This window comes from Juglans regia, chromosome 8 (genome assembly GCF_001411555.2).
Source record: "Juglans regia cultivar Chandler chromosome 8, Walnut 2.0, whole genome shotgun sequence".
NCBI lineage: Eukaryota > Viridiplantae > Streptophyta > Magnoliopsida > Fagales > Juglandaceae > Juglans > Juglans regia.
Window position 1 is genome coordinate 4,108,478 of NC_049908.1, and position 24,279 is coordinate 4,132,756.

The following is a 24,279-nucleotide window of genomic DNA, read 5'->3' on the forward strand; positions in this document are numbered from 1 at the left end:
CCCTCATCCAAACCCCAAACTGTCTTGGATCGCCATCTTCTTGAGAACCTCCCCCCTCTCCACCCAAACACCCTTGTTTTGAGTGCATAATACAGCCACACCGAAAGCAAATTCTAGGTAATTTTTCGTACCTAAATGGGATCCAGATCTGCTTCCTCTCATAATTCAATGTTCTTCCTCGGGCTAGTGGTTTTGTGAGCTCACATTCTACTTTCACCCGCAAAACTTGACCCCAGGCTACCTTATTTTCCTCTCCTACCACTTCTAAAACCTTCCCGATGGATCTACCGATGGCTTCTCCCATTTTGCAATTCATCCCTCCCAACAGCATGTTGTACATCTGGATCCAGAAATTAGCCGTTGAGAAATCAAGAAGGTGAGCCTACGTGCTTCCATCAAAAGGTTTTAAAGCAAACGTGTAACTATCAAACAGCCATGGAACCTGCAAGGACTCTGTTTCTATCACCTCAGTTTGCGAAGGTCACCGCAAAGATAGTAGTACCAATCTTAGTGAATTCCATGCTCAATTTGACTCGCCAAATCTCTTCCATCGTCTTCCTCACAACATCCTTCCCAATAGTTCGATCTGAGCAAATCCTTCCAACTAGACTTCGCTCCCCCTTTCTACGAAGCTCCGCCATATCTCCCAAATGCATTGCTATCGGCTTACTCTCTTCTTCATTCAATCTTAATCGCTCCCACTCAACTTCAATTTCCTCCATCTTCAGCCTTCACTGCCACTGTCAATGGCAGACCTCACCTCCTCTTACTCCCACGAGAATAACGGAGACTAACTCCTCCTCTATCGCCAACTGGAGAAGAGAGAGAGAAGACTGGGATTAATTAATGCTATTGTAGGTATTAGTTTAGTATCATGTCATATTGATATATAACCTACGAGCACTTAATAATTTTTAGTCCATAAATCTCAATTTGTTAGATTTTAAGATCATTTCTTAATTTAAAACAGTTTATTCATGAAAATCTATAAAACCCAATAATATCCAAACTAAAAAGGGAAGAAAATCGAAAGAGAACTAGTACTGTCTTGGCTATAATATAAAAAAATAAGAGGAATTAGATGCATACTACAAATTCAATGGGTCCACATTTTTATAAAAGGTTTGTACTAGACTTGTACGTTTAGGACTTGTATCTAAAATCAGTACTCTTTTTCAATACTCCTTCATGTGTTTGGTTCCAAATATGGGTTTGGCTTGGATTGCAATATTAAACTCGATCATCTTGAACTCATGCACCTGATCATTCTTTCGTGGGGCTTTAACTCATGCAAATGTAACGTGACCTAAGCATGACACTCATTTCCAACTACGCACAGTACTAAATCCAGAAGATAAATAACAAACACGATGAAAAGAATCATGTGATCTTGAGTAATCAAAGGTACGTACATATATGGTGCTACTGCACGATTTACTTCAAAGCCTATATACATGGCTAGTTCAATTCCACCCACTAAAGGCGTTTTGAATGTGCTGAAAGCAGAAAAAAGAAAAGTGGGTTAAAAGGTAGATTGGTCGGTACGGTACACTTAAAAAGGTGGTGGAGAGCGGAGACCATGCGTGTCGGTGGCACAATTGATCAGTGGGCAGGCATGCATGCATGGGAGATTCACGCGGGATTCAGATGACTATATATATAGACTAACATCTCTTGATTCGACCTAGTAACCACTTTCCCAAGAACCAGTACCCAGCCTAACCCTTGAAAAGGTTTTCCCTAAAAGCCTGTGCATGGCTTTCCCACGCAATTTCCATGCTTTGAATAAGATGCCTTTCCGAAAAGCCAGACCCCAAGGGGTACTGAAGCCGGAACCATTCGTTTCTTTCCTCTGAATTAAAGGCTACTGATAGAGACCTCTAGTTGTCAACTTTGGCTACTGATAAAAGGTAAAAGATCGATGAAGAAATTAAAAGCTACAGGCCTCCGGCTTACCGTTTCTGTCACTTTTAAAAATTATAATAATGAGTGTATATATATATATATATATATATATATATGTGTGACTGAGGTTTTCTGGCAACATTATTGTCAAAATTAAGAGCGTGCATAAAGATGTTTTTAACATGCATGCCTGACATCACCTGCAGGCTGCAAACAGAAGTATCTCGAATCAGACATGTTCAAGTGGTAGATGAGAATGCTAGCTTGCTCCAGTCCCTTGCTCAGAATGTCACAATTAATAATTTGACTGACTCTGCATTAATAATTGCATTTTATGGATCGAAACCCCCTAAATGATCAGCGCACAAAATCTTCCAAAATTATATATAGATATATATATCGACTGTAATGTACGTGACTACCTAAACAAAACAGATCGATCGAAGACGTTGAAAAAAATTAAATAAACAATCCCTTTGTTTATCTGAGGCCATGCAGTACACTGGATCAATGGGACATTAATTTTCATATCTTAAACCACTACTTTTGGTCAAGGCGAGACTCGACCTCTCATATAAATATATATATATATTTATATAGTGTCAAATATATCCGCTTTTATTCTATATATCATTGCGCGCATTATTCTCCCAATTAGTCCGTCCATCTTCATCTATATATATTTAAAAATATTAGGGAAAAAAATGAAGCTAAAGTAAACGGCCTTCTGTTCAATCTCATCACATAATTCAATGCTTTTTGGTAAGGATGAGGGAGTAGTACTCATGTCCATGTGCAAGTTGAAGCAGTAACTCAAAATCAAAGTGGAAATTAAGGGTTAATTGCGTCGATTATTATCAGTCTAGTTAATTTGTTTGAGGAAGAGGGGATCGGAGGGGAGTAATTAATAGAGTAAAGATCATGATGAAACATGTAATTAATTATAAAGTTAAGCATGCTCTTGCTTAGGCTCCGTTTGGTTGTTAGATTGTACTGAGATCAACTCAGTTTAGTCTAATTTTAAACTGAGTCTAATATCCAAACTCTCAACACTCAACTTTCAAATTACTAGACTCATCTCAACTCAAAACCTCTTTACACATAAGACCCACAAATTTTTTCAATTTAACACGTACACCTCTTTACACGCGAGACCACAATCTTTTTCAAATTCATATAAATATATCTAAACTCATTTTAACATCTAAACATATATAAACTCATTTTAAGTAAGTCCTACAAAACTTACTTCATTATCCCAACTCACTACTATTCATAAAGAACTCAATTCATCTAAACTCAATTTAATGAATTAACGCAGCCTTAATCTTGCTTGGCTGGCCTTTTCCTTTTGACATGTCTTTGATTTTTCCACCCATGTATCCCTTCAACCTGCATTATTTTAACTAGGCGCTTGAAAATAAAATAATGTAGGTCCAGCTTGGTATACCTAAACCCTTAAAAAGAAAAAGGATTGTTTTGGAAGGAATGCCCTTGCCAGATCGGTACCCTTTTTCCTCTACGTTTTGTTAAAAAAAAAAAAGTAGATGCTGACATTTGAAGGAAAGGATAAAAAACAAACAAAAAGTTGGGAGGTTGGAAAGGTAGGATCAAATATTCCTTTTTCATTTGTTTATTAACCACTATGCTTTTCCTTTCCATATCTTATGTTTTTCACGATCAGTCGGGAATAAAATATTAGGTAGATGAAGCTGCTACAAGCATTTAGTTTAATATTATTACAAGTAGATTTAGGGAATCGATTGTCCAAGTTTTAAGTTTAATATAAATATTATTATATAAAATGATTTGTGATTATTTAGGGTAGAAAGTTTGATGTGCCCTTTATTTAAATATTAGAAAAGCAAGAATATGGAGAAACATTCATTTCTCCTCCATTCAAGGCCTAATAGGAGGAGTGTGGTAACTCTTTATAAAAACCAGAATGAGTTTGTTCCTAAGTCGTGTGAGACTTTTCAACACGCCCCCTCACGTGTAGGTCGGTATTTCCACTACCATCAACATTGTAGGTAGGTCGCAGGAGCCCATCGTCGATCATAGGTTAGCCTACTCTGATACCGTATAGAAATACCAATTTCTCTCCATAAAAGGCATAATAGGAAGAGCGAGATAACTCTTTATAAAAATCAAGATGAATTTATTTTTAAACCGTGTGGAACTTCTCATACCCTCCTGCAACTGCAAGCTAGGTAGGGACAGGTAGATGACAATATTGCACAAGTTTCCTATTAATTTGTTGCTCATCTTTTCATATATAGGTATATGCAGGCGGCTTTCTGAGCAGCATGCATGAGCACCGTGCATGCTTACCTGTTCCCTCTGACCACATGACTTGAATTATCAATCTGCTTACCTTTTCTCTCACCTTTTTCTTCACAATGGATTAGTAGTACTGGTCGTGATGACTCATCTTGGGGACATCCATGCCTGAATGGTAGACGCAGGGAACACCCACGTACATGATTACACTGCTCTATATATATTTTATAAAATTCTTGGAAAGGTATGCGCGCAGGATTAAGCATAGATGTCAACTACACCTCACTTGGGTTGGGTTTTCAAAAAGAGTATACAATACTCTCAACTTTTGGGAAAACCCTTTGAAGGAAGGGGACGAGAGCGCTAAAGTTGTGGTTGTCCACTAAAATTCCCCAACCATATCCACTCTTTTCCCGACGTGTTATGAAATTATATATATATATATATATATATATATATATATATAGAATTTTAATGAATTGCATGCAAAGGGAACGAAATCTAATGGAACAAGTTGCTCCAACTCTTGTACAGCGGTGTGTACATGTTTGGGTTCAGTCTCATTGCTAGAGCTGGCCCAACTTGACCTGACCAAGCTTGTCAACTTGCCTTTTCCTTTCCCTTTTTTTTTTGTCGTTTTGTTTTGTTTTTAGATGGGTATGGTGGTAGAGTATAATTAAGGTATATTCTCATCCCAAGCAAAAACCACCACTCGAGCTCGCCAGAAAATAACCCTCCGGGGAGAGAAGGGGATTGGGGGTGGTCTGACCCAGTTGAAATTATAGGCCCCATTGCATCCGGCCCACAGTCTATCCGTCAGTGAGCCAGCCTTTAGTTTTGTGGGAAAAGCTACTTGGGAGTTAGGGGTGGTCCTCATGGATGAAACCCAGTATAAATTGGGCCGGAGGTCTGTCATTTCAAGTCCTTGTCCAGTCCATAATGGGTTCAGTTTTCTTCTTTTTTGGTCGGATATCCCTTTTTGGCAATCCTGACTGCTGCTGGTCCATCCTTGATTGAACAAACAACACGCCTGGCTGCATTTCGGGGATTTTCCGGGACGTCTTTTTCTCATTCTTGTTGGCTGTGCAACGGACACAGCAAGAAAAAGTTCAGGGTGAAATTTTATCCCAGAAGTACAAGAACATAGAGTTTTATGACATTGAAAGGTATGGCCCATAACTTAATTGCAGGAGAACTTATAATGGAGAGATCTGAGTTTCTGTTCTCAAGTGTTGATGACATGTGATACTTTCCATTTCAGATTTGGCTCTGCAGTCTCTGTATCATATAATTTTTTATATGCCTATTGATTTAGCTTGTATGCATAATTGCCAAAACAAAAACTTGGGAGTCACTTTTACATACTCTTTACGTACTCCACTAATGTGATTGGCTGTTACTTTTTTTAATATAAAATAACTATTTTAACCAATAACATCAATAGAATGTGCAAAAAGTACGTAAAAACAACTATGTAGCAGAACTCTTGCCAAAACTTTCTTGCTTTTAAGATTTATGGCATATAATTGCCCACATCAGATTAGTTCGGAAAAGAGAATCGACCCTAGGCCGATATATATTTGTCTACAATTGAGCAGCTTTAGGTCCGACTGCATTTCTGCCCTAAGGCTGAATCTTCATAAGAGCTAAGAGACTCAAACTGATGATACCGGATAAATCGCTTATATAGTCTAGGTCGATTTAACACGTTCTGTACGGAACACAAAACATGCCCATTACTATTAGCACCCTCACTCAATCTCTCAGTACTCGTTAAGAAATAATATTAGTACTAAAAACCTCTCGTGTAACTGAATTCACCTAATACATGCCGCATGATGGTTCGGTAACACCCATCTGAAGCCTCTAGAGAGATAATTGCCATTGACCCCACAATAGGTTACTGTACCTAGAAAAGTTATAGTATAAAATTTAATGTCCTTTTATTTGAATTTAGACAGTTCCAAGTATCCTTCTAAACATTTTGACTGAGCCAGGTCTACAGCTTGTGGTTCACTCCACTGAATTTTATCAGCTTACTCTTAACCAAGATCCCAATATTAGACCTGCCATTAATTTACATACAACACAGCCCCAGCTTCTTAAGTCCTATCAGGCCACCCTCCCCCTTCTCGCCCTCCTCTTTTTCAATACAATCTGGTCTCTGACTCACCCCTAAAGGTATAACCAAGTACACAGGAACATTCAGAAGCATCATGTGAGCCTTCCGGCAATCTGGAATACCATATTCCAAATGAAAGGATTCTGCAGTGTCTTGGTGACGGATTTCAGAGAGGTACATCAAACGTGTAACACTAGCCTAATATAAGTAACTACTTACTAGTCATCAGGTTCGGTAGAAAAGTCAGGCTCTTCAGGTTTTTTAAATTTTGGCATCTCATCCTTTATCCGATGAGCTCCTCTTCTTGTGTTTGCAGCAAACCTCGAAGCCAGAATTGTGACCCTCAGGTTCATTTCTGGCTGAGAAGAATTTGAACCAACAGAAAAATGTTCCTCTTCCTCTTCATCTGTCTCATTGTTTTCTACGACGTTCAAAGCAAAAGATTCCTGCATGGTGAAATCTTTTGCAGTCATCCTCCTCTTGTACCGACGCCAAGCAGCCTGTATGAAGCAGGCTGCCCATGTCCTCCAATGGTGAGAATAAAACCGGAAGGTGTGCTGCAGCTTCTTGCTGTGAAGGCGTCTGAATTGATTGGCCACAAATTTCAGATCTTCAGCTCGCAGTGCGAAAGCTTCAACTTCATTCAGTGCTATGACTGTTCTAGTTGAGGATGGCAGGTTGACTGTAGATTTGGGGAGCAAGGCCCATGCAAGCAACTCCTCTCCACAAAAATCTCCAGGTCTCAATGTGATCAAATTGAAGAAACCAGTTCGACCACCATTGGTAGTAGAGCTGTCCAATCTACCTCTGATAATAAAGAGCATCTCCGTCACAGGGTCACCCTCACGAACAATGTATGTACCTGCAGTGCTTAGGGAGGACACCAGACGCTCGCATATTGCGTCGAGCAGCTGATCATCCATCTGCGAGAAGAAAGGCACCTGCAAATGAGAAAAGCAAGAGTTTATATGCTTCTAATGATGTAACTTTTATATGGTAAAAACAAAGCTATCGCCATTTTTTTTTCCTCTTCTAGCGGTGCCCACCGTGCCGGGGGGTGGGGAACCACTTCACAAAGATACCAGTATGAGTTATTTTAATGACTTAATTATGGACATATGCAGAATAGCTGTAGCAGTGTTACCTAGGCCATGTGGGATGGAACCACTTCATACTGCCATGTGGTGGTGGGTGGGTTGGGGGTGGTGAGGAACCGCTTCACAATGATACCAGTATGAGTTATTTTAATGACTTAATTATGGACATATGCAGAATAGCTGTAGCAGTGTTGCCTAGGCCATGTGGGATGGACAGGTATCAAGTATCATGTATACCAGAGATATTAAGAAGTATCTGAGCGAAAAGACATGCATGCTGGTATCCTATATAAATTACAGTAATTATGACATCTAAAGCCTGGTTCGCTTGGTAGGCCATAACATTTTATCATTATCTAAAACACAATCTGTGAATTGGAGGCTACTGACAGCATTAGGAGCGGAGTTATGCTCAAAATGGATCAAATGGCTTGTTTCTAATATATTACTGTTGGTCTGTCCTTCCAAGGATTTTACACATAAGCCTAGGAGGTTAGTTTGAAATGACACTGCCAAGGATCTTTATCGCTGTAAGTCCCACATGAGAATTCCTCCAAACCCATTATTTTGGATAGATTATGACAACAGATGACCCATGAGTAATAACTCTATAAATACTTTGGGAGAACCATACTCGTCGAACAAGGTCCAAGCATAGATGGCGCTGGATATCACGGCGAAGATCAGCAGGTAAATCATGGAGGATGGCTTCTTCATCAACTCCTCGAGTTGCAAGCCACTTATATTGAACAAAGCGTCGAACTTGTTGCTTCAAATCTTCAGGGAGTTGGCGATGCCTCATCCACTCTTCAGTGTCTCTTCGCTTGAGTCTCCATTCCTCTAACCTCACAGTGAGAGATTGCAAGTGCGTCTACACCAGAAAAATATTGTACTGAAATTCAAATCTTGGATTGAGATAAGCTGTAGAGTGGGGAAGAAAGAAATGGGCTTTTTGGGTCATTAGGGGCTTGTTGGGTCATTTTGGGCAAGGTGTTTTCTTGTATACATTTAGTGTATTTGGTTTCTCTTTTTTATATATACAATATTTTTACGGATCAAAAAAATAAATAAATAAAATGGCACCTTATAACTTTTTAATGAAAAACTTACAAAGCAAAATGCATAAAAATCATGTAATCAAAGTTTACAAGACTTCACAAGAGCAGAGAAAAAAACATTTAATTGAAATAATTTGCCTCAATTGTTTCTCTTGCCTTCAGATTTACTTAAGACTCAAGTTCTCTTCTGCTATTTCAAGAGTTTGTCTTTAATTGACAAGAAAAAGTACTTAGAAAGTTTAAGTGGTAATAAAGGAAAATTATCTTTCAAATACCTGCATGTTCCCAATCAAATGGGCAAATAATACAAGACCCAAGATGGCAATAAGAATGGCAAATGAAGTCTCTCCAATAAAAGGGCTGGTCGACAAATTCTGCCCATATGAACTGATACAGAAAAGAGAAAGGATTAATGTAAATAAAATGCTTTCGGGAAGGCAGTGTGTCAGAGAACATACTTTCTCAATAAGAATGTCAACAGTAGGAGTTAGGGGTCCTGTATATCATTTTCCTTACCCTTTTTTAAATTTTCCCTTACCTGTTCATGCTGAATATTATCATTTTGAGTTTTTGACTATCACAAGATATGTAAATCAAAAGAGAAAGGAAAATAAAAGGAAAAACTACACTTCTGACATCCAAACTACTATCACAGTTGCAATCTGACCTCTAAATTATTGATGGTGTCACTTAGTCCCCAATTTGAAACATAAATTGCAATGTGCTCCCTCCATTAAATAAGTTTGTTCAATTTGAACCCTTTTTTTATGTGTTCTATTTTAACCCTAGTTAAGGTATGGCCATCAATATGAAAAAAACACGTGACAAGGTAAAAACTTAACAATCAAATCTTAATGGAGGGAGCACATTACAGCTTATGTTTTGAATAGGGGACTAAGTGAAAACTTTAATAGTTTAGAGGTTATATCACAAAATGGGTGGAAGTTTGAGAGGCTATAAGAAATTTCTCCGAAAGAAAATAACTATGGTCAATCCTCATGCAGTGATTACACATAACAAATGTCACAATTTTAAAGTCTTTCAGTTATGGATCATGATACGGGTCACAAAGTCAAGGCACAGCAGCTAAACAGGCATTTGTTGTTACAAATTCTGGTCCATTGCATAAATTATATTTCATATAAGAGCAGACAGCAAGACATGCATTTAAAAGTTTATACAATACATACAATTAGTATGAAATCATAACTAAGACTCCACTAATTGGTAACAGAGAGCATACCTCAGATTCTGTAGGCCCCACCATAAACAGTAGAAATACTTCCTGACAAAGTTTGAGAAAACAACATTTTTCTTCACTGCATTTTCAAATATGCCATACTTGAACTCAATTTCATTACCAGGATTACAGTTCTTAAACACGTCTGTAGCATTTTCCCATGTCTTGCGAGACGAACTGCAATCTAAATAGCTTAGTGAGCAACCTGTAGATCGTTCCTCTTTACAAAGTTTTTTCCAGCATGAGGTATAACGGTCAATAGACAGCAAATACCATGCTGCCCCTAAAACCTGCAATTATAGAAGTACAAACCCGGCTTCACATCCCCATAACTCAGAAAAATAAGAAAAAGAATATTTAATCACATGTAAATAACATTCTAAATTGGTCAACAAGATTAGACAAATGGGGGGAGGGAGAGAGAGAGAGAGTCATAGATGATAAAAAAAAGCACTGGAAGTACATACATGGCTAGCCAGCATATAAAGCAGCAGATTATATGCAGCCCCCGCCCAGGCAGTTTTGGTGACCAGTCCGGTTGCTTTAATTATTTGCGAACTTAATGGAAAAATCAGATATAATCTCGGAACATATTGAAGCAGAACGATAAGTGCAAGGGTATTGTTTTTGTGATCAGCTTGGGGACTTCTTGTTGCTGGTATAATAAACCAGATAACTATCTGCATAAAATATTTCGAATCAACTATGTTTCAACCTTCTCAACTGGAAAAGTTAGGCCAATAACAAAATTGTGACAAAACAAACAGCTGAGATCAAAATTTGGTAAACATGTTGGACTAATGAAACTAAGTCAGTTATAGCTTCCCACCATACAAGAAGATAAAATTTTAGCCGTGGTAATCTAAATTGGGATAAATTTTAATGCTAGTTCTCTTATTAACTCATTGATACCTACCAACAGTCCAAAAAAAAAACAGCACAGATTTTCCAACCCTACCTATTTTTTTTTTTTTTAAAAAAACAAGTAATTTATTGATAAAACCTCAATTATGACCAACCTCCCATATTTCAATCAACTTTCAGATCCACTTTTCACATGATTTGCAAGCCTATCATCATGCATGAATAAAATTTAGCCAAAAGCTCCCACAGGTGTGGTAGTAATAAATACATTACTTTATATGGTACAAGGGGCTCCAGAAGCATAAAAAAGGGGGAATAAATATACCTTGACCATACATGTAAACAACCGCTTAAATCTATTTTTATTGAATCCTGAATCTTAAAAGGGAGAAACTATCAGTTACACTATGGTAACTCCTCAATCCAACAAGAGCCAAATTAACCCATGACACTATAGAAACTCCTCAATTTAACAAGAGTTAAATTACCCCAAAGATCACACGCATGGACATGATGGCACTATGGCACCAAGAGGACAGCCCTAACCCACTACCCTTCAGCAAGTATAGATCAGAAAGGTTTCCACAAGGTATTGTTCAACACAGAAACAGTGAAATTAAGTCACAATTCAATCTAATTCTCAAGGAATCCCACATTAGTAAGGTGTATGCTTAATTATGGGTATCGTACTACTCAGGCTTCCCTATCGTGATATCTAAGTATAGACCAATAGCTTAAGTTATTGGAGAATTGCAAAATGGATATTTACATTATTTTGCCTATCTAATTAATGATACAGTGGACCTAGTATAAACCAAAATCCAAGTTCTCTTGATGAGTTGTCATCATTAGATAGTCTCTCTTTGCTTCAAATTTAAATTATATTTTAACAAAAAGAAAACTCAAAAGTGAGGTATATTTGCAGGAAGATCTATCATGCATAGAAGGGTGAATAACACTTGCAACAAAATACCTGAGGAAGGGGCAGTGTGGCAATGAGATCTATCAAGAAGTCAGATCGAATATACCTCTGCGCAATCTTCTTCGGATCCATGACAAGTTCACCCCTGCCGAACACCCGAGAGCTAGGTGCAATATAAGCAGTCCGGAATTTTATAATCACATGTAACAAATAGAATATATCTGCAATTGTCCGGAAAAAGGTCACAACAATTCGCAAATTCAAGTCTGTCTTTATACATGAAGAGTCAGAATTTCCTCCCAGCGTGGGCAAGTAAAAGTACAATGGGTCAACAAAAAGTGCCACCAAGCAAAAAACAATGAAAACCCGGTTCCATTGCAACACAATCTCACTACCGGGGTCAAGTATTCTCTTGCGCCATGGCTCATGGTCCTCTGGAAACACCTTAGACTTTCCAGTTCTGAGATTTTCAGTGAATCTATTTCTGCCCCCAACTAGTCCATTATCAGATTTTGGCAAAGATAGTGGAACCTTATATGCAGATGAAGACCTTTCTAGCTGTGACGGTTCAGTTCTTCCCCATGGAGACTCGTTTTGTTTTTTTCCATCAGAATAAAACCTACAACATTTTATGGGAAACAAAATTGTCATAATTTCCAAAAGCAGAGTTTCAACTAAAAAGAAAATTCTAAAAAGCGTAATTTGATGTGCAGAAAAATAAAAAATTTCATGTAAAGGAACTTAATAAACATAAAAAATTTCTCCCAGAAGACATGCTCTAGTAAACCCTCCATTAGGTTTCCAAGAGAATTGGAGAAAAACAGAAGTGAAAGTGGAGTTCAAGTTTTCTTGGGTTTCAAACAATGAAGATTCACATATTCTTGTAACATATGTCTCATCAATCGGACGGACCTGTAAATCTAACAGGACCATTTGAAGAAATGAAAGATCCGTGATTTTGTTTTCAGAGAATCTGATATTTTTCTTTCGAACAACTAAAAACCTGCCACATTTATGCCCATCAGCTGAAATTATGCATTAAGGACGGGCTGGGTAGGATTGTAGGATTCGAGCTTCTAGGAATCTAAGATCCTGATTTCTGTACAAAGAAAGAACATCTAAGTAGTAGGCAATTTTTTTTCTTTTCTTATAAAAATACTTGTTTTCCTTTCTTTTAAAGAACGGCGTGCTTTGTGCTTGTTCAGGCCCTAAAGTATCCAAAATCCGAGCTCATTTAAGCCATAGAGTAGCATGGCTCTAGTTCAATAGAAGTTTAGTTTCACCAACCAAACAAAGCATAAAGAGCAAAACAGGCTTCCCCAGAAACTATATTCCAAGAACCAAACAAAACCCAGAAGAGAACATGAAGAATAGACGCTTACCTGACAAGCTTTTCCTTCTTCAGTTTCATACCAAAGAGGAGGGAGGACAGAGCTGAAATCCGATCCTCCTAGCGTACCCCTGCTTTCAAACCCTACTCCAAGCCCTCGAGAACTCACTCTCTTTGAGACCAAATCAGAGTTCAGTGAGTAGGAGAGTAGCGTGGGATGTAGGTGGAGGCGAGCGAAAGGTAAAGGTAGCAAGATGGGATTTTGCAGGGTATCGCAATGTTCACGAGGTGTTTACTTGGACGAAATGTGAACGTGTTCTGAATGTAAAGATCCGACTTGAAAGCAAACCAAACATACTTACGTAGACATAAATATTGACCTCTGACAAGTGTAATTGGACCGGTTCCACTAATGGTTGATTACGTCTGAACCACAGTTTACACCCGGTTTGAATTTTGTGGCATCTTGACAATACACCTGCATTGCCAGCAGGATGTGCAGACTTGGAGACTATTTTATTATATTTTACTTTTCAGTCTATTATTTAAGGTTTAAAAAAGATTATGATAAATAGATTTATCTTAAAAAACAATAGCAAACATATAAATAAATAATTACGAGTTTGAGCTCAGAAACTAATATATATAATGAGTTTAACATAGATCTATTATCCGAATAATGCTTGAACTCGTGTTGTTATCTGTAAAAACTAGTAGGAAAGATTTGAGAATTTTGAAATTGTTGTGAAGATAATGTATCATTGACACATTTACACCAGATTGTGATAATTATCTCATGAAATGTTTATATACTCCTTTGCCGAGCCAATCGGAGCACTTTACATTTTTATCACTTAGCATTTTTTTTATTAAGAAATCATTTGAGGGCAAAGTATCAAAGTTATGATATTAGAATTTTTCAATTGCAGGCTTCCAATGATACAATCATGACTATATAGTATGTATGCTCCATCGCGGGATCAATTGGAGTACGTCTTATTTTTACCACTTTATTTTGTTTAGTAGAAAACCAATTTAGACAAAGTGACAAAGTTTTGAAGTTAGAGTTTTTAACTATTGGGCTTCCAATGGTACAATCATGACCGTATGGTATGTATGTCTCATTACCGGACCAATAGGAGCATCTTACATTTTTACCACTTAACTCTTGCTTATTAGGAAATCAATTGAAGGCAAAGTGTTGAAATTATGAGATTGAAGTTTCATATTATATTCTCATATTATTTTCATCTCATTGTAATAAGAGATGAAAATGAGATGACATTATTTATCAATTTTTAAATTTTTACTTAAAAAAAATAAATGTTGATCTAATAATGATAAAATAAAATACCATATTTTATATAATAAAATAGAAATAGATGGAGAATGTGACGTATAGTATTAAAAAAAAAAAAAAACAAGAATTGTCTCATTTCACTTGACATAGAAAGAGATAAATGCAACCGGATTGGAAGATCCAATTTGCCATCTTTATCGACGTCTGATGTTCGATTTTCATCCACTTCTTTGAGTTATTTTCCAAATAATACAACACTAGAGTTTGTGTTTGGGAAATGGATGACATTCTCGGGTTGCGTACTTTTATCACCTTCCCTTTCCTTTTTTTTTATTTTATTCTTTAATGCGGAGGGTCAATAATTCAACCCACTATGGGTGCAAGACTTGTTGGGAACGTGAACGAATCATGAGTCCGCCCAAAGAACAATTGTCAGATATTGTAATATCTAACACTGGTATAGAATTAACAAAGTTTGATAAAAAATTGACTAAAAAATTATTTTTTATAAATTTAACTAATCATTTTTCTAACAAAATCAAATAATAGATTTAATAAATCTACAAATATTGATTTTGATATTTTTATTTATTTTAATTCTAACACTCTCGAATATTTATTTTGTTAGTTTCTAGTCTTCTTCTGTAATATTTAATTCTGTTTGAGTTCTCATCCCTTGTATAAAAGAAAAGTTGAAGCTCACAAACGCTCTCCGCAATGATGCTGTAATTGCACAACCAGAATATTTATCGACAGTGTGTTGAGTATGTAAAAATATAAGGCTTATAAATAGATTTTTTCGTAACAAAATTGTGAATTTATGATTCAGATCCCTGCAAGATGCATATCACGAGGCCTTTAACTCCTAATTTTATCTAATAAATCATGAGCTATTGAAAGTAACAGCTCCCCCAGCAAACTGTAATTGCACAACCAGAATACAAGCAACCTGTTTATAACATTGACATTTTTGGATTTTTACAGTTTTATTTTATTAAAATTTCCTGCATTTAAAATAGAATTATAAAACAATTGTAATTCTGTCATTTTTCAAGAGAAATGGTATGTATACAACAGCCACACAATATTTATACAACTCACTCTTAAAATATTATTACTTTTTAAATTCAAACTCATCAAAATAAAATGAAATTCAAATAACTTCAAAATATATCAATATTTTTATAAGATAATTGTGTACAGGATTTTCATTTTCTGTTCCATGAAATGGACATGTAAATGTGTATCTTGGCTCCAGAAACTACAATAGTGAACATCTATCCCGAATGTGAAAATTGATAAAATGAATTCACTCTAACCTGAACGTTAAATCATGATGGGTGCTATTGTAATTAACAAGTACGACTTAAAAACCAGAACTTTCACAAAAAACATGTCATTTTCACATAAGATGAATGGGGGGCTCTAACAGAGTGGTAAGATTTAGGACATTGTTTTGGCATGTTAGAATCTGATTATAGAGTGCCAGAAGGAAGAATTTTTACAATGTAATGAGTAGCAAATCAAATAAAATGGTATAAGAATTGTGGACAGAAGCAACATCATTGGAAAGAACTCACAGGCTCACAGCATCAGTTTTAAAGAATTATTTGAGAAAAAATCTGCAATTTCTCAAACTTTACAATTACTGCACAAAAAAACTGACAACAATGCTCCAGTATCCTGCCAACTGAACGTGAAAATGGTTAATCATATATGCAGTAACTCCAAATACCAGTCAATTGAAGGCTATCAATTAACCAAATTCAAATTATTGTCAAAGTGTGTGAGAGAATGAACCACATACATGATACATGTGAGCATACATGGAGCTAAAGTAAGTTTACCTGAGCCAAAATACTTTTTCCAGTCTGACCTTCAATTACCAAACCTGCTGTAAGACCAATCATTGCCCAAGCTCCGTTAATTGCTTCAATTTCGCATCTCTTCTGTAAACACAACCAGCCAGACTGATAAGTAACTTGAAGTATGAGGACTTCTTCTGCATCGTTGACTGATGCAGTCCATTTTGCATTTGGGAGCACCTCTTTTCTTATAATGAAAATTTAAGCTTTCCTTCAAGAATAAAACATCTAATATAGAATATAACCCATGAATGCAAAAATCATGCTCTGAAAATAACTTCCAGAGTTCGCTAGACAAGTCAATTCATAGTCATTATCTGCACCAAAAATGGAGTTTCCTTCACCTTGAATTTCTGTTTTGCTTTAATTTCTTGCATTTGTTTGGCAGCCAACCGCTTGGCTTCCAAAGGATCAACCATGATCACTTCCTTAACCGAGCCTCGTTTCCCTGAAGACACCTGTACACTTATTTATTTTGGTTAGGTACAGCCCATAATGGACAAGAAGCAGAAGTTAATCTTATTGGTACGGCTGCCAGTTTATTAATTTGCACGAACGGAAATTCAATAAAGAAAAAAAAAAGTTTTCTTCATGTACTGTACAATTCACTCAAGCAACATAGAAGATAAAGGAAAATAAAGAATAAAAAAGAAAAGGAAAAATAATAGAAAATCTGCGAATTGCAACTTCATTGAATCTTAGTGGCTAAGAATGTAACAAAATTCCTTTCAAAAGATCAAAGTGTAGGCAAATTTGAACAAAAGTATGCCAATCTGGTTCTCGTATGGAACCATGATCAGGAAACAATAAAGAAGTCAATTTATTGACGGCCATGTTTGCCTCTAATGGGAATTTGAACCAATTTCAGACGGGAGAAAGAACTGGAATGTATTGAAGTGGGGAAAAGAGGAAGAAAAACAAATATGCTACCACCACTGCAAAAGGTAGATTACATAAACTCATCATACTATATAAATCAAACAGTTAAACTGAACCATATAACACACAAGCAGAGTCAAAACATTTTGCTCCCACAAGGCACTAATTATATCATCAATGACATACCTAAAAAACCTTCGATAATATTTAAACCAAATATATCTGCATTAGACATGTGGGAGCCTTGGATTAAAGCGTACATTGGGATTAGCCAAGATTTGAAATGCTTGTCCTCTGGTTCTGTTAATGACCATGCTGGTGTCTTGGTCTCTTCTCAATCCCCGCCTAGGAAGAATGAAACTTAAGAATATTAGGAAATCAATAAATCAAAAGGGTAAGGAAATTCCAGGCTCAATCTCACTAAGCTTTAACTCAGTTGAGATGGTACAATATGAACTTACAAAGCTCATTGGAGTTTTAGGGCCAGATTCCTTTCCAAAGGTGGATGCATACCATTTGACCATATTGACAATAAATGGCTCAACCATTTTGTGAATTCCACCGCCCTAAGCTCATTTTTAATTTTTTTATAAAGGTTTAAGTGATTTATAAGTAAAGGTCAGTACAAGAGTATAGGTCTTCCAACAGTCGAAATCAAAGCAACGCACATGGCAAGAATACTATTCATTTTTCTTTTATTTCCATTATTTTTCTCAGCGAACAAACGAAGGCCAAAGAAAATCTGAAAATTGGAACAATGTAAACCATCCACGTATTAGAGAAAATGGAGAAGTGGATATGACAGATTACGGATAGATATCTCTTCAAGATTACGATTATTTCAGTAGTTTCCCTAGAAATCAAAAGATAAAGAAAATCCAAGAAATAAGCAGAGCAATCCATTCATTAGTGTATGTAAGAAGAGGGGAAGATGAAATTCAGGGTCAAATGTTTTGAAGAACAAGTACATATTGATTTCAGCAATTTGCTCAGCGACTACACATCTGGAGTAGAGAAAATTTCAAGAAACCAATAAATAAAGTAACCGAAGAGGTGGGTATCCGAGATTGAGGACTTAAACTGTGAAATATATTATAAAAAACAAAAAACAAATTATTTTCTATATCCAACGCAGTCTCAGGAACCAAACGAGGAGTAAAGAAAATCTTAAAAGAAATAAAGAAATACAGGTACGAGAGCAAGGTTGAGAATTGGGTGCGTGAGGATTGAACTTACTTGAGGGGAGTTGCGGAGTGGTAGTGTTTGGAAAGGGATGAGTATTGAGAGGAGAAAATGATGCCTCCATTGATGAGTGGCAGAGATGTGGAAGCCATCTACAGTCCAGACTCTAGAGGACTACCTTACGTGTTCCTTGTTTTCTATCCGTTGCGTTTAATATTTTTGGTCCATGTTTTTTTGCATTTGCAAGTATTTACTTAGTTCATATGTCAACAAACAAACAAACAAAAAGGTCTATTTTTTTCGGGACAAATAAAGAAAAAAGGTTTTTTTTTTAATAGAAATGATTTAAACTCTAAATAAACAAGTTCTTCGTAAAAAATTAGATTTCATCTTTAAAAGTGTAAAATAAACTATTTTTTATTGGTAAACTTAATTTTTTATAAATGGTAGTACTAGCGTTCTGCCTGTCCACTAGTACAAATTTTACTTTTATTTTTTTATTTATATTTTTTAACATATTTAAATATTTTTAAAAAATAAAAAAAATACATCAATACACTAATAATTACTTTCTTAATCATTAAGTACAAAAAAAATTAAATACAAGAGTAGTTAAAATGAGGGGATAAAATGAGACGATATAGTAGTTTTATTCTTTTACAAAAAACTTGTATGTAGATGAGATGAGATTAGTTGAGATAACTTTTAAATAATAGTGAGACTTGTGAGTTGAAATTTATGAATAGTAATGAAATGAATTGAGATGATCTAAACACATCTCTCAATCCTAACGGATTATATATGTAGAACTTGCACCTAATATTATTTAAAAAATACTTTTCATTGGACTGGCCGGAAACCAGAAATCTCATTTTTTTAGGAGGGAGCAAAGGTGAATTTTTGTAGAATTTATTTTATAAAAAAAAAAAGCCCTTAGGACGTGTCTGATTAATAGTTATTCCTATTTCGGACTTTTCCAACAATTATCGATATTTCACACTACTTTGTTTTTTTTCCACGAGCTTTAAAATGAATAGACAACAGAGGAGATAGTTAGCTATCTCAAATAAAATATCATCATAATGATTACTGTGTTCAAAAAAAATATCGATAAAAATTAGATAATTGACTAAAGATCCAGACTCATGTTTTTGGACATAGCTTTGTAGTTTGGTAGCATCAAAGGAATGTGCACACCGGTGTTTGTGCGTGGTCCCATGCGATGAGATGGAGTGTAATCGATTTTAAAGAACTCGACATTACAGCATTGCGAGACTATCGGTTCGGAACCAAAAAAATCGACCGAATTGAATGGTTTGATCCGGACAGAATCTAAAGTCTTATTGGTCTGTTTTGAGATGTGATTTTTTTGTACACCGACCAAATCTGTATATATATTTTTAAATATTATATATATAATATATTATTTTATATAAGAATTATATAAATTAATTATATAATTTTCATCTAAGAGATTGCCTATGACCATATATACAATAAAATTATTTAATATTCATTAACTATATATAAAATAATAAAGAGATCACCTAATTTTAATTTTACTAATTTAATTAATTTGTTATATTAATTTTTTAGTCAAAAAAAGAAAAAAGAGTAAAAGAAATATTCATGAATTGAATCGAACCGAATGGACCAACTGAACCGATAGCTAACAGTCCAATTTGACAAAAATGATGAGCTCCATACGAATCAATTACACCTCTAACGGCATCTCCAAAAGGAAATTAGTAGGTAGTTCAAGAGCCTCACATGCTAGTCCGATGGCAATGATTTTATTGTTTTTTTTTTTTTATATATATATAGAGAGGGAGATTCGATTCTTGGTTCTCTTAATAAGAAACCAAAATGTTGCCAATTGATCCAAAGGATCTTGACAACAATCTTAGTGTCTTATTTTAGATCTACAGTTGCAGAGTTTAGTGAACTGGGACGTATAGATTTTGGATGGCTGAAAGTTAGTAGATCATAACATTTCCAACATACAAGAAAAGGAATAAAAAAAGAGTTAGTCTACATACAGTCCTCGAATGGAGACTCTTCATGCAAACCCATACAGTGATATTTAAAAAAAAATAGAATTACAATAATATCCTTTTTAAAATAATATTTTTTCCTCTTTTACCCTCATTCATCAATGACATTACACACACAATCCCTTACTCAAAATTACAAATAGAATTTCTCATTACAAATAGCTTTTTTACGTTACAGATTAAAAAACATAAAGCATGCTTAATTTGGTCGGAAATGGTTTTGATGCAAATATCATTAAAACATAAACGGTTTTTTACGTTACAGATTACAAATAGCTTTTATGGTTAAGATAATAATAAGTAACCCCTTCAGATTCATTTTCTTTCCTAATACAAATAACTTTTTTTTTTAATCATTATCTAAACACAAAAATCAATACAACTTTTACAAAAATTATATTCAAATAATTTTTTAATTTTATAATATTTGTATTCAAACAGCAAACAGCAAACTTCTCAAGTTATAAAGTTATATTTCCTACTTTCTAGCAAATTATCCACACCAAAAACCATCACCTCGAGTTTCTATGCAAGGGAGGATTGTAGTAGCAACTAGATATTTTACACGTAAAGAAGACTCGAACCAATCCCTTTCTCATAAGCCCTCAAGAAACTTGCACCAGGTCCCTACGAAAGACATATTAACTTGTCGAAGCCAGCATCCTTTCATAATGTTTTGCTTGGGGGGCTTTTAGGTACAGTGTTAAAAGGCGTCGGTGTTAAAAGATTAATCTTGTTTGGTCCACATTCTACGAGATAATAAAGGAAATATGTATAGTGAACTATACACAGCTTGAAGTGCAGCAATATAAAATAAAAATACTTGAACAGAGATCATAAAAAAGATTGAAACAACAGGGCACAACGCAGTCAAATACAATGCAAAGATTGAACCATTCGCCCCCTCCCTATGAATCTGGGAAAGAACGAGGCATAGAAAGAGAAGTTGTAACTTGCTGAAAAAAGGAACTCGATTTGCTAACCAATACAGCACTTTGCTTTCACCTATTTCTTTTCCTCCTGCTTTCCTGTTTGAGAAAGAGTAAGAAATGCAATGCATGACAAGTGTTTGACACAATGCTTAAAAGAAGATTTCTCTCATTTGAATAGTTATCTCATTTCTACGTACTGCCTCAATACATTCAGAGTCTATATTTATAGACTTTTCCAAAACAAACAATTACAAATGATTGGTACACATCAGATTTTATTGTTAGAATATTCTCATTCTAGAGCCTTCTTGGCTTTGCTGGAGATTCCCTCAATTGCACGCACACCAGCTGCATGTTGTCCAGAGGAGGATTCTTCTTCTGAGGCAGCAGTTGTAACTGCCTTAATATCCCCCCTCGAGTCAAGCGGCATAGGTCCAATTGTGAGGCTTGACTGTAATTGTGAGAAGCGTGCTGAAGACAAGGCCTTTTAAAAATATCAGCTAGCTGGTCCTTTGTCTCTATAAACAAAACTTGAAGAGTTTTGGCTGCTACATGTTCACGAACAAAATGGTAATCTAATTCAACATGTTTAGTGCGTGAGTGTAAAACAGGATTAAGTGAGTGATAAGTAGCCCCTAAGTTATCACACCAAAGAGCCATTAATAGAGGAAATGGAGAGAAGAGAAGTAGTCTGGTGTGCCAGACGTGACTCATGATTCAAAAGATAGCTATATTTGGTGTGATGACAAAGGCTCAGGACGGGTTGTGATGGAGGTAACCACTGATTCATTTTCGGTACCTAGCCCAGCAAGAAGAAACGCAGAAAACTGAGAAGGAGAAAGTGGTTGACCAGCTGCACTCAAGGTAGTAGAAAGATTCTTGGCCTTATGAAAGTATTTGGTAATAGACTTTGGACCCTTTTTCAAGGTAGCCAGTTGAAATTGTGTTTGAATTATATGAGCATAGGAAAGGGCATCATATAGATTGTGGAGGGTAGACCAGATTTTAGAGGACGTGGCACACTCAAGGACCTGGGCTAGTACAGTATCTGTTAGAGACGAGTTCAGAACAGAGATGAGGAGCTGGTCCTGAAGAACCCAACGCTTGTACTTGGGATTGGGAGAACCATTAACAGTGATGGGGGTGGAGGAACAGTTCCATCGACATAGTCGAAAAGTTGATGTCCCTTAAGAAAGGGAACTATCTGGGCCTTCCATAACAGAAAATTATCTATGGAAAGCTTAATAGTGACCGAATGTGTAGCAGCGGTAACAATGGAGGGGTGACAAGGGGAGGGGGAAGGGATGGACTCAGTGTTATCGGATGATGGCTCAGGAGACTCCATGAGGATGATGAAAATAAAAAAACTTAAGAAGAAGGAGATGAGATGTATGCGTTGTATGCGTGAGCCTTTACCAAGCTCTGGATACCATGTTTGAGAAAGAGTAAGAAATGAATGACAAGTGTTTTGACAGAATGCTTAAAAGAAGAATTTTCTCATTTGATTAGTTATCTCATTTCTACGTACTGCCTCAATACAATCAAGAGTCTATATTTATAGACTTTTCCAAAACAAACAATTACAAATGATTGGTACACATCAGATTTTATTGTTAGAATATTCTCATTCTAGAGCCTTCTTGGCTTTACACAGGCTCCAGTGTAGACAACCCAATATTTTTTTCCAACTTCCCTAAGAGCAATGACTTCAGGGATATATGGCCTGAAGAAGTGCGATTCACCAGTATTAGCCCTCTACTTCCTCTCTTCCCTTCCTTTCAAATTATTTCCAGCAAGACAATTAGCTGGGACAAACGCATTTGGACATAGTTTTATATCTGAACAGGTAAATTGCAACAAGAATGTAACTTTATAATCTCAATTTACGTTGCTCGGCAACCAAACAAAGCCCATCATAAGAAAAACAAGAGAACAGAAGCAAATATAAGTCAGGATAGACATGCTAGCAAATTATATCTGACACTATACATTAACCGAAAACAGAAAAGAGGGAACAAAAACTAATCCAGTACAAAATTTCAGAGTTACAAGAACTTACAATAATTACAAGCCTACCAAATCCCCCCAAAGCTTCTTATCCTCATCCTCCTCCAAACCCACCATGGAACCCTTCGTTCCCGCATTTGATTGCACACGTGCCCGGCACATCGGACAGGAGGCGACCTTGACGAGCCACGAGTCCACGCACCGCTTGTGGAACAGGTGACCGCAAGCCGCGAGTTTCCTGCAGCACTGGCCGTCCCTGAAGGAGTCGAGGCAGACCACGCATTCTTCATCTTCAGCGGCGCCATTCTTCCTGGCGTGCCGCTTTAATCTGAAGTGGGGGAGTGTGTTGAGGTCTCTGGGGGGTAGCCCAGAAGAAGAGGTGGAGGGGAGAGAAGAGCGGCGGTGGCGGTGGCGGTGGGAAGAGAGGGAGATATGGAGGAGGAGCAAGGTGGCGGAGGCAAGGTCGAGGAAGAGGAAGAAGAGAGAGGTGAGGAGGGTCATGATGATGGCCTTAAGGAGGAGGGATAGGAGCTTTGGATTCGGTTTTGACGGTGTTGGTGTTGGTGTTGGTGTTGGTGGTGATGGTTGGTAATGGGCAGGCATTGTGAATCCTCGGATTGTTTTGTTTAGAGACCGGAATGATCCGCGAGAAACGAAGAGAGGTGAAATTTCAATCGCAGATATTAAAGAGCGACACCGACGTTAAATGGGAATCGACAATCATAGGGATGCGTACCCATGGGCCATGGCTAAATGGCAAACCTGTGGGCTTCTTTTCCGGAATCCGGTTGTCTTTAAACATTGAAGTGAGTTGAATTGAGTTGAATTGAGATGATAAAATATTGTTAAAATATTATTTTTTAATATTATTATTATTTTAAAATTTAAAAAAATTGAATTATTTATTATATTTTGTATTGAAATTTGAAAAAATTGTAATGATGAATTGAGATGAGTTGAGATTAATTTAAGATCCAAACGAAGCCACTTTTTTTTTCCGTCTTTCTCTTAGGTTATGTTGAGATATTAAATTGAATTGAGTTAAATTAAATTGAGATGATAAAATATTGTTAGAATATTATTTTTTAATATTATTATTATTTTAAAATTTAAAAAAATAGAATTATTTATTATATTTTATATTAAAATTTAAAAAAATTATAATGATGAGTTAAGATAAATTAAGAGATGTTTAAAAATCAAACGAAGCCTTAATTTTTTCAAATTATAAATAAAAAATTA

At 36.1% G+C, this 24,279-nt stretch overlaps 3 protein-coding genes across 3 annotated transcripts; all 3 read right to left on the reverse strand.

The window, feature by feature from the left end:
• Positions 1-6,103: 6,103 nt before the first annotated feature.
• Positions 6,104-13,152, reverse strand: LOC108981502 (cyclic nucleotide-gated ion channel 17-like). Its single transcript, XM_018952698.2, has 7 exons — positions 12,871-13,152; positions 11,540-12,107; positions 10,170-10,382; positions 9,706-9,992; positions 8,738-8,849; positions 8,039-8,275; positions 6,104-7,248 (listed from the first exon to the last, which is right to left on the reverse strand). Exons 1-7 carry the CDS (start codon positions 12,897-12,899, stop codon positions 6,526-6,528), a joined length of 2,169 nt encoding a protein of 722 aa, XP_018808243.1. The 5' UTR covers positions 12,900-13,152; the 3' UTR covers positions 6,104-6,525.
• Positions 13,153-15,438: 2,286 nt separating this feature from the next.
• Positions 15,439-18,260, reverse strand: LOC108981503. Its single transcript, XM_018952699.2, has 5 exons — positions 18,099-18,260; positions 17,123-17,207; positions 16,328-16,441; positions 15,966-16,067; positions 15,439-15,808 (listed from the first exon to the last, which is right to left on the reverse strand). Exons 1-5 carry the CDS (start codon positions 18,194-18,196, stop codon positions 15,764-15,766), a joined length of 444 nt encoding a protein of 147 aa, XP_018808244.1. The 5' UTR covers positions 18,197-18,260; the 3' UTR covers positions 15,439-15,763.
• Positions 18,261-21,322: 3,062 nt separating this feature from the next.
• On the reverse strand, positions 21,323-23,640 carry LOC108981506 (E3 ubiquitin-protein ligase ATL9-like). Its single transcript, XM_018952704.2, has 3 exons — positions 23,107-23,640; positions 21,810-22,118; positions 21,323-21,481 (listed from the first exon to the last, which is right to left on the reverse strand). The coding sequence occupies exons 1-3, from the start codon at positions 23,638-23,640 to the stop codon at positions 21,323-21,325; spliced, it is 1,002 nt and encodes a 333-aa protein (XP_018808249.2).
• Positions 23,641-24,279: the final 639 nt, after the last annotated feature.